Here is an 11,077-nt window from a genome sequence, read left to right as displayed (position 1 = left end):
TTCCCTTGTCCTTGACAGCATCATCAAGAGATGCAACTAGAGCCACAGATGAATGCCCTTTCTTTTGGCTTTTCTCAATCTCTTCATCTTGCTCCATTTCAAGCTCATAAGTCTTTAAGGTTCCATACAGTCTCTCTAGAGTATAGTCTTTGAATTCTTGTGTATTTCTGAGAGAGACTGTCATAGGTTTCCATTCTTTGGGAAGAGCTCTTAAGAATTTCAAATTTGAATCCTTAATTTGATATACTCTTCCAAAAAGCTTTAGACCATTTAACAGTTTTTGAAATCTGTTAAAAGTGTCACTCAAACCTTCACCAGACTTGAAATGGAATGACTCATATTGTTGAATCAGAAGCTGCATTTTGTTTTCTCTTACCTGCTCATTCCCTTCACAGATGGTCCTGATGGTGTCCCAAACTTCTTTGGCACTTGTGCAGCTGATAACACTATCAATCATTTCTTGATCCAAACCATTGAACAGAAGGTTCATGGTTTTCTTGTCCTTGTGCACTTCTTCAGTATCTTCTTGAGAATACTCATGGATAGGTTTTGGAATCATTTTACCTACCATGTCTTCACCATCAGCTCCCATACTGGTGCAGACCTTGGGACATGAGGTCCTTTTTCAATGCAGTTCACATAGCTTTCATCAATGGACAACAAATGCAAATGCATTCTCACTTTCCAGTGAAAGTAGTTGTCTTTGTCAAGATTAGGAATCTTCACTCCAGCATCCTTCTTTCCCATCTTTCTTTAGCAGTGTTGATCTTTTTCCCTGTTTGTTGGGAACCTGGCTCTGATACCAATTGTTATTTTACACTGACTATAAGAAAGATTGTAGAAGGGGGGGTTGAATACAATCTTTTACAAATTTAAAAGATTCAAGAACAATACACTAAGAACACAGTAAACAGAAAAACACCAAGTATTAAAAATACGGGTGGATTGAATGATCCACCCGTGAGATTTTATATAGAAGAATCCGTGGATTGTTTACAATTCGCACAGCTGCTGGTTCATCACTCAAGAACAAGTTCTAACTCTCAGATTTTCTCTTTTTGTAATTTGAACAAGTTCAACTGATGCTTCTAACTTGGTTATATACTCCAAGTTTTACAAAGCTTTTAGCTAGATTACAAAATGCACTCTAATCTAAAAACAATGCTGCACAACTTTGTCTTATGCATGCTTTCTGAGATGTCTTCATCTTTGACCATCATCTTGATTTGATCCAGATTGCACTGCATGAGATAAGTATGTTTCTGCTTCTTCTTTATTTTCCTAATTAGGCTTCCATGTCTATTTTAGTGTAATTCGATCCATGTGATTTGTCAGACTTAAGCTCTAGTCACTTTCAACTGCTCTTTGATTCATCAGTTGAAAGTTCTGGTTACTTTCAACTGCTCTTGACTTCATCAGTTGAATGTTGTGCTAGGCTCATCAGTTGAATGAATTACAAACTTCATCAGTTGAATGTTGTTCCAGTCTCATTAGTTGAATTCCTTAGTATCATCAGTTGAATACTTTGTCTTCAGTTGAATGCTTGGTTTTCATCAGTTGAAACATGGTTCAGTCTTCATCAGTTGAATAATTACAGCTCATCAGTTGAATATCCTTCACTTAGATAAAATTACATGGCATTGGATATTTACAATTAGCCATCATATTCTACCCATCCGTTGATAATTCCCAATGATAAAAAAATATAACAATTACAACTGAAATTTGATAAAGATTCTAAGTAAGACATGTTACAGAATGTTTATGTTATCATCAAAAATTATTATGTTATCATCAAAAATTATTGATTCCTAACAGTATTCGAGCACAATACATTACTATTAAAAAGAGATATGTTGATCTATCACTCATTATTTATACAATTCTATTTTTTTTTCAAAAATATAGAAATAACAATAATTTTAAAATGGTAAAAAAATATCTAACTAAACTACAAATTATCGTTATATTAAATACAAACAATATTGATTTGTGTGTGTATATTTTCAAGTGGGCTTATTAACTACTCCCTATATCTCATTCAATTTGGCACGTTTTTACAACATGCACCTTAATACTTCTATAATGTTTAGTTTTATAAATTATTTTCAAATTTTTTTTTTTTAAATAATAAATTTGACATTTAAATTTTCATTCAGAAAAAACAATCTTAAAAATAAATATAGAGGTATATTTAATGGGAACATTAAATTGTGTTCATTTTTTTTTTTGAATAGTTCACAGAGCTTTTATATAATTTGTCAATCTCAACAAATTTTTGTTGTAATCAGTATAACTTCGGTGTATACCAATTCTACGAATATTCAGTTGTCAAAGATATAACTTGGGTGTATACCAATTCTACGAATGCTCAGTTGTCAAAGATATCTAGGGATTGTTTAGCTCGAGCTTAAAATAAGTATTTTTTGCTTAAAGTAAAAAAATGAAATTTAAGTTACAAGCAAGTCAAGTGATTAAAGTGTTTGTGAAAGAAGTAAAAATCATGAAACAAAAATTAGAATTCTCAGCTTTTTATATTACTTCTTAACTTTTTACACAAACGGTACAAATAAGTGTTTCCTATTTATAAATCCAGAAGTGAGCTTAAAAACTTTAACCAAACTCCACCTTAGTTTATATTCCATCCATATTACTGTTCACTGTACAGACTATCCTTCAGTAACAAGGCACAAATATATAATTATAACAGCAACACAATGAAAATACAACGCAAGTTGATATCAACGAGATCTAGTGTCTCGTCATCAACAGAGGTCCCTCCGCAGTAACAATTTACCAATATTTATTAGATTTTATTTTCACTCGTCATTGTCTTTATAGTTAAAAGGGAACTCAAAATAAAAAACACAAGAGAAACAGGGCATTGCTGGGAGAAACAAGCTCTTACGCTGGCTTACTAATATGACACTTATGTTTTGACTACCTTCCAGAGTTTAACCCACTGCACCATAGCTTCTGCAGCCCGCTCAAAGACAGGATTCGATGGCCCAAGGGATTCTTTTACAGCTGCGGCCAACTCAATCACGCACTCTTCAGCTGTAACCGCTGCTTCTGAAAACCTCAGTGACTGAAAGAAAGGGACAATATCCTCCATGAGCTTTACCCCTTCCCACTCTTTTTTCAGACTTGCAACAGCATCGCCTCTTTCGTTTCTCCACACGTAAGGAAGACCAGTTTTCACTCCTATCCCCATGTGGTCACTTACTACTTTTACACACATTCCACACCATAAATCTTCTACTGTTTCCCACCTCACTTTTCCTTCCTGTTCCAACTTTAATGCCGGCAACAGAGCAGGTCCCACCAACTCACGATTGAATCCTATATTAATTCCACTTACAGGCATCATAGCCTTCACAGGTACAGTAAGAACAGCATCAACATATCGTGAATTTCTTTCAGTTGGCTTGAGGGCTTGAGTAGGTGCATCATAGTCCGCTAAGTTCAGCCACAGACCACATGACAGAGCACACGTCACCCCAGAACGCAAGCTAAACGGGTAACCACGAACAAAGTCTGCTCCTTTACGGTAAGGGTCATAAAGTGTATTGAAAAAGAAAGGAGTGGCTGGAGTTTCCAGGTTCTGGACATGCTGAGAAACAGCATCTATTAAGTTGCCCATGTCATCTTTTGCAGGAACACAATCATCATCAATTGAAACTATAAATTTTCTTTTAGAGACCAGATAGCCAAAATAACGACAAGAGTAACCACTAAAGAGAAGGGATGTGGAAGTAGAACCAGCAATTTTGTCTATATCTGCTTTTGTATAGACATGAACATTAAAGCCTTCCGGTATCTTCAGTTCCTCCTTGAGATCAGGATCTTTGACAATAATCAGGTGGAAGCGGGAGAAGACAGGTCTCCATTCCTCCATAAAAGATGTTAGGTCTGGGTTTAGTGCACCAATCACAATATCAACCTCATTCTCGTTGATCATTACTTTAGACATTTGCGAGATATTTCAATTAATGTAAGAAACCTAGGTAGTCCTAAATACAGCAACAATCTGGAATTTGCACTCTTGCAATACTAGAATGAAATTGACAATCAGAATCTTTCAGAGCATCCTGTGGAAAGAATAATAAATTAGCTCTATCAACTGAATTGGGAAATAATTTGGTATTCAAATTTACTTACTAGTGGGAAGAACAGGATTCAGAACATGCTTAATATTTAGCGCTTGGATGAGTGAATGTACTTCTTCTTTACCAGTTGAGATAAAAAGCTTAAGAATCTTCTCAGTCAGTTTTCCAGCTCTTAAAGTCCTCTGTCAAGCAGATACATAATCAATGAAGCCAGCAAAAGAAAAGGATGCATGTGGTCCATTATTAAAATTATATAATGATGCATGTGGTCATTGGGTGATATGCTCCATTGGGTAATATGCTTTTTTATGCGAATAAATTATTTGGTTTTGCCCATTCAAAACTTGCTAGGAGAGGGGGGGGGGTCTACTTTGTCTTATGGTTAGTTATCACAGAAATTCGTTCATATACATATATTCATAATTTATACAGTAAAGCACATATCAATTTTACAGTTTAAATCAAAAGTAACAAAATAATAGTTCGGACTAAGCATAGTACTGCATAACAACATCCAAATATCAGAAGTCAACAAGTCTGAGCAAATATAATGAGTCAAATCAAGCACCCAAAGCCCTATCCATCGCCACCTAAGGCCCTAAAGTATTCTGATATATATGATGTGGATTGTGGACGCAAAATTCTTTTCTTTATAACGCTATTGTTCGTAGTTTTAGATCGGATCTAGGGCCAAAATTAGGGTCGGGTTCTAGCCTGGGCCAGATCTGGATAAAACACGTTTGATCAACAAATCGTAGACCGACTTTTATTCTGAATAACGATTAGTCAACTAGAAGGCGATTAGTCATTTTTATGATTACCATGTTCATGTTTTCGATTTCATTCTTGTGTGCATAAATATTTGTTACACATCCCAACTAAGGACCGGGACAAAAAACATGTATTGCACTTCCGAACTAAGTACCAGGACTTAACTGGAATTTTCTTTAAAGTTCAAAATTTTCCATAAAAGTTCTACAGATCATAGATATGCCTGAACAATAAATGATATTATGGTCTGTTTGGGAAACTGGATTTCATTTGAAATTCTAGATTTGATCAAATAACTTGTTTGGGAATTTGACTTTGGATTTGGATTTCATTTGAAATCCAAACATTCAAATATTAGTATAAATATGAAAATTTAAAATGACAAATCAAATCTTGTCATTTGAAATCCATCATTTGAAATGAAATCCATGTTTCCAAACGGCCTCTTGTATGATTCTAATTGTAGTCCATGAGAGTATTAGTTAAACCAGATTTAAAACAAAGAGTAAGAAGACACAAACTTTACATTGGTATCTATCTCAAAATTGCCTAAGAAAGTTTGCTAGTAGAAAAGAGGACAAAATATACACCAGCATCAACAAGGACCAAGTAAATGTGTCAAAATAACTCTAACATACAGTAAACTAGTACAAAGTAAAAAAAAAAAAAAAAGATATATTTTTTCAAGGATCTACTTTGAGGAGAACAACAGTTCATTGCTATCTTAAAAACAAATGAATGATCTACCTAATGCAGCAACCAGAGTTCTGCAACCTAAATAAAAAAATAGGTGTAAATATATAATACTCCTAAATGGGCGTCTAGCGTAGTAAGATTAAAAAGTATAAGTCACAGCTACCTTTAGTGTCATAACAACAGTTGGTAGAATTTTATACACTGGTATGCCCTAAACGGTAGTTGGGGCAGCTAAGCAAATGCAGTTTATTATCCAGTTTCATTTTATTAAACTAAGAAGTTGTACGTTGACGAAAACGGGGTTTATCTGTTAAATTTTATCCCATCCAGTATCTTATATATAGACCATGTCCATCCCTCTGCTACATCTGTTATCTCCAGTGCGCTGATTCTTCAATATAATATACAGCTTTTACCTTTAGTTTCCTAGAACCGTGCAATTTTGGCACTACCTTATTTTCATTCTCACTTTTCCTCCTCGAAAAGTGATAATCAATTAACAATACATAATCATATAACCTTCATTACGGGCGAAGCTCAGATCTAAGTATCTAAACACTTATAGCACTCGGTAATTCAAATAAAAACTAGTTTATAAATCATATATTATCATATAACCTAAAAGAGATAATGACATTATATCAAAACAAACCGAAAACGAAATTCAAGATACAATTGAATCAAACACATACCTAAATATATAGACAAAGGGGGAAAAGATTCAAAAAAGCGATGAAAGAGACTAGTTTTGATATGAAGATGGAGAGAGGGGGAGAGAGAGGGAGGGAGGGAGGGAGGGAGGGAGGGAGAGAGAGGGGGAGAGAGAGAGAGAGAGAGAGAGAGAGATTACCAGGAAGAGGTCAATGAGAATGTGGTCAGGTAGAAAAGAGAGATCGGAGTAAGAGGCTGAGATTAGATCTCATATCTCACATTAGTTGGGGTTCTCATTTGAGCACTTGCATATATATATATATATATATATATATATATATATATATATATATATATATCAAGACAGACAACAAATTGATGGTGGAAATAAAAAATTAAGTTGACTTTTAATTAATATTTAATATCTTATTTTAATTATTGAATATTTTAGACGAGTTTGATTTAACGTGGTTGGGCTTCACTTTCAACTTTTATTGTGTATTACATCAGAACGAGTAAGAACATTGAACAATCTTTCGTTATGCAAGGTAGTTTTTGCAATAATCACCACCGTTTCAGATTCAAAATTGGCTTCCCAGATTACCTGATACACCAATAAAATCATTATCAATTGACCAAAAATAAACAAATAGAGCACATCAAAACATATTAAACCACACCAACCAGAAGAGACACAAACCACTCCAAAAGAAAAGACATAAAACACCCAAAAGAATGGATGCAAGTATCAAAAATCTCACCCAAAAGATGAAGATTAATACGAAATTATTGAAGAGAAAAAAAAAACAAGAGAGAGAAAAATAAGGTCTCTGAGATAAGGTTAAGGACTAGAGTGGGGAGAAGAGGCGGCGGGTGAAAAAAAAATGGGAGAACTCTCATTAGAGTTTTTTGCACTGCATTACATGTAAATTAAGGGTAGTTAAAGCATATCATTTTTTTAAATGACTTAGTATCGTTGGACAGCCATAATTATTTTTGCATGATGAATTCTTTGATTATGAATTAAAATTTGAGTAAACAATATTGACCGAATGACTATATCCTCTTTTTAATATTTTAGCGTTTATAATATTTTTTGTATATCGCAAATTGCTAGTATAAATAATAAATACATTTATCATCTATATGTATATGTTTTCCTAATATTAGTGTGTTTTTGGATGAAAAAAGATAATATTTATATTATATCTGCTTCCTGTGTGTTTCGGAATAAATAATGTTCGAATTAAAAAGAGTTGCAGTGTTTGTATTCGAGCACAATACATTACTATTAAAAAGAGATATGTTGATCTGTCACTCATTATTTATACAATTCTATTTTTATTCAAAAATATAGAAATAACAATAATTTAGAAATGGTAAAAAATATCTAATTAAACTACAATTTATTGCTATATTAAATACAAACAATATTGATTTGTGTGTGTATATTTTCTAGTGGGCTTATTAACTACTGCACGTTTTTACAACATGAACTTTAATACTTCTATAATGTTTAGTTTTATAAATTATTTTCAAAATAGTTTTTTTTCTAAATAATAAATTTGACATTTAAATTTTTATTCAGAAAAAACAATCTTAAAAATAAGTATAGAAGTATATTTAACGGGAACATTAAATTGTGTTCATTTTTTTTTTGAATAGTTCACAGAGCTTTTATATAATTTGTCAATCTCAACAAATTTTTGTTGTAATCAGTATAGCTCAGTTGTCAAAGATATCTAGAGGTTGTTTGGCTCAAGTTTAAAATAAGTATTTTTTGCTTAAAGTAAAAAAGTGAAATTTAAGTTACAAACAAGTCAAGTGATTAAAGTGTTTGTGAAAGAAGTAAAAATCATGAAACAAAAACTAGAATTCTCAGCTTTTTATATTACTTCTTGACTTTTTACACAAACGGTACAAATAAGTGATTCTAATTTATAAATTCAGAAGTGGGCTTAAAAACTTCAACCAAACTCCACCTTAGTTTATATTCCATCCATATTACTGTTCACTGTACAGACTATCCTTCACTCTTCAGTAACAAGGCCCAAATATATAATTATAACAGCAACACAATGAAAATACAACGCAAGTTGATATCAACGAGATCTAGTGTCTCGTCATCAACAGAGGTCCCTCCGCAGTAACAATTTACCAATATTTATTAGATTTTATTTTCACTCGTCATTGTCTTTATAGTTAAAAGGGAACTCAAAATAAAAAACACAAGAGAAACAGGGCATTGCTGGGAGAAACAAGCTCTTACGCTGGCTTACTAATATGACACTTATGTTTTGACTACCTTCCAGAGTTTAACCCACTGCACCATAGCTTCTGCAGCCCGCTCAAAGACAGGATTCGATGGCCCAAGGGATTCTTTTACAGCTGCGGCCAACTCAATCACGCACTCTTCAGCTGTAACCGCTGCTTCTGAAAACCTCAGTGACTGAAAGAAAGGGACAATATCCTCCATGAGCTTTACCCCTTCCCACTCTTTTTTCAGACTTGCAACAGCATCGCCTCTTTCGTTTCTCCACACGTAAGGAAGACCAGTTTTCACTCCTATCCCCATGTGGTCACTTACTACTTTTACACACATTCCACACCATAAATCTTCTACTGTTTCCCACCTCACTTTTCCTTCCTGTTCCAACTTTAATGCCGGCAACAGAGCAGGTCCCACCAACTCACGATTGAATCCTATATTAATTCCACTTACAGGCATCATAGCCTTCACAGGTACAGTAAGAACAGCATCAACATATCGTGAATTTCTTTCAGTTGGCTTGAGGGCTTGAGTAGGTGCATCATAGTCCGCTAAGTTCAGCCACAGACCACATGACAGAGCACACGTCACCCCAGAACGCAAGCTAAACGGGTAACCACGAACAAAGTCTGCTCCTTTACGGTAAGGGTCATAAAGTGTATTGAAAAAGAAAGGAGTGGCTGGAGTTTCCAGGTTCTGGACATGCTGAGAAACAGCATCTATTAAGTTGCCCATGTCATCTTTTGCAGGAACACAATCATCATCAATTGAAACTATAAATTTTCTTTTAGAGACCAGATAGCCAAAATAACGACAAGAGTAACCACTAAAGAGAAGGGATGTGGAAGTAGAACCGGCAATTTTGTCTATATCTGCTTTTGTATAGACATGGACATTAAAGCCTTCCGGTATCTTCAGTTCCTCCTTGAGATCAGGATCTTTGACAATAATCAGGTGGAAGCGGGAGAAGACAGGTCTCCATTCCTCCATAAAATATGTTAGGTCTGGGTTTAGTGCACCAATCACAATATCAACCTCATTCTCGTTGATCATTACTTTAGACATTTGCGAGATATTTCAATTAATGTAAGAAACCTAGGTAGTCCTAAATACAGCAACAATCTGGAATCTGCACTCTTGCAATACTAGAATGAAATTGACAATCAGAATCTTTCAGAGCATCCTGTGGAAAGAATTATAAATTAGCTCTTTCAACTGAATTGGGATATAATTTGGTATTCAAATTTACTTACTAGTGGGAAGAACAGGATTCAGAACATGCTTAATATTTAGCGCTTGGATGAGTGAATGTACTTCTTCTTTACCAGTTGAAATAAAAAGCTTGAGAATCTTCTCAGTCAGTTTTCCAGCTCTTAAAGTCCTCTGTCAAACAGATACATAATCAATGAAGCCAGCAAAAGAAAAGGATGCTAATGTTACAAAGCATTATTCAGCTAAACTCAATATTGATGCAATTAACTCAGCAAACATCTAGTTTCTCATATAGGCTTAAACCCGGTACATAACATATATACACTGACATATTTTTTTTATTTGTGTTGAGGATTAATATATATGCACTACAACTAAAAAGAAATAATGCCATGGTGTTAAAAAAAGATGAAGTCACAACTTAAAGCAGGAGCTCATAACCAATTCTGTCTCCTTCCAGATAACTAATACGAGAACTAGAAAATCCATGCCCATGCTGTGTGGTGTCACCTGATATTGTGGTGAAATTTTAGTAAAGGCATAATTTCCTGCCAGATTGTATCACTCTGCCAAGGTGGCACACATGACACAACGTCTATATAGTAAACATTTAAATGAACTTTATTGGTTTGACCAGGCCAACAAAAATGAGTTTCCAAAATACATGTGTGTAACTTTGCAACCGCAGAAGTCAACTGTATAGTCTGAACAAGAAGCTTCACAACTATTCTCTCTCATCATCAATTTCATCTTCTACAAAAGACTTTATACAGTGTTGGGAGCTATTCGGCAAGTTTCAACCCCATAGTTAATAACAGAACTGCCCCTTTCACACACTTTTTAATCAGCACTTCCCCTTCCACCAGTGATATGAGATGATCCAACCACCTCCCTTTACACATCGTGGTCAGCAGCTGCCAAGAACCACCCTGACCATGTGAGAGGGCTCTCCCCAACCCACCAGTAACCTATAGGAAATTGTTGTAACTGTTGGGGTGTTATATCTGTTCTTCCCTCCTGTCTATTTCGTTGTCCTTTTCTAAGTTGCTCAAACTCCGGTGAGGAGTGGACATGACACATACCCGAGTGTCGTACTCTGTGCTCTGTGTTAATATTTTTATTGTGTTAAATAAGTTTTTCATTTAATATGTTGAATAAGTTCTTGACAGCCAAGCCCGTCAAAAAGCTAATTAAAAATTGGCCTAAAGAGATATGTTTTAATGAAAAAGTTTAAACATGTTTTAATCATAATAAAAAGACCCATTAAAGTATGTTATAAATTAAAAAAGCCCGTAGACCCAAATACCGACCGATAAAACCTTAAATATTTTAGCTTTAATAGTATATTACTCAGAGTTTAAACTGGAAA

At 34.4% G+C, this 11,077-nt stretch overlaps 3 protein-coding genes across 3 annotated transcripts; all 3 read right to left on the bottom strand.

Annotated features, from left to right (window-relative positions):
- Positions 1–2,675: 2,675 nt before the first annotated feature.
- On the bottom strand, positions 2,676–3,973 carry LOC135146714 (probable UDP-arabinopyranose mutase 5). Its single transcript, XM_064084423.1, has one exon. It carries the CDS (start codon positions 3,971–3,973, stop codon positions 2,930–2,932), a length of 1,044 nt encoding a protein of 347 aa, XP_063940493.1. The 3' UTR covers positions 2,676–2,929.
- Positions 3,949–6,947, bottom strand: LOC108202880 (uncharacterized). Its single transcript, XM_064085279.1, has 5 exons — positions 6,912–6,947; positions 6,741–6,831; positions 6,427–6,482; positions 4,162–4,291; positions 3,949–4,091 (listed from the first exon to the last, which is right to left on the bottom strand). The coding sequence occupies exons 1-5, from the start codon at positions 6,945–6,947 to the stop codon at positions 4,072–4,074; spliced, it is 333 nt and encodes a 110-aa protein (XP_063941349.1). The 3' UTR covers positions 3,949–4,071.
- A 1,420-nt stretch (positions 6,948–8,367) lies between these two features.
- On the bottom strand, positions 8,368–9,824 carry LOC108202660 (probable UDP-arabinopyranose mutase 5). The gene is made up of 2 exons (XM_064085073.1): positions 9,750–9,824; positions 8,368–9,679 (listed from the first exon to the last, which is right to left on the bottom strand). The coding sequence occupies exon 2, from the start codon at positions 9,559–9,561 to the stop codon at positions 8,518–8,520; it is 1,044 nt and encodes a 347-aa protein (XP_063941143.1). The 5' UTR covers positions 9,562–9,679; positions 9,750–9,824; the 3' UTR covers positions 8,368–8,517.
- Positions 9,825–11,077: the final 1,253 nt, after the last annotated feature.

This window comes from Daucus carota, chromosome 9, assembly GCF_001625215.2.
Source record: "Daucus carota subsp. sativus chromosome 9, DH1 v3.0, whole genome shotgun sequence".
NCBI classification, from domain to species: domain Eukaryota; kingdom Viridiplantae; phylum Streptophyta; class Magnoliopsida; order Apiales; family Apiaceae; genus Daucus; species Daucus carota.
Note: the sequence above shows the minus strand (reverse complement) of the source record. Positions and strands in the feature narration are given on the sequence as shown.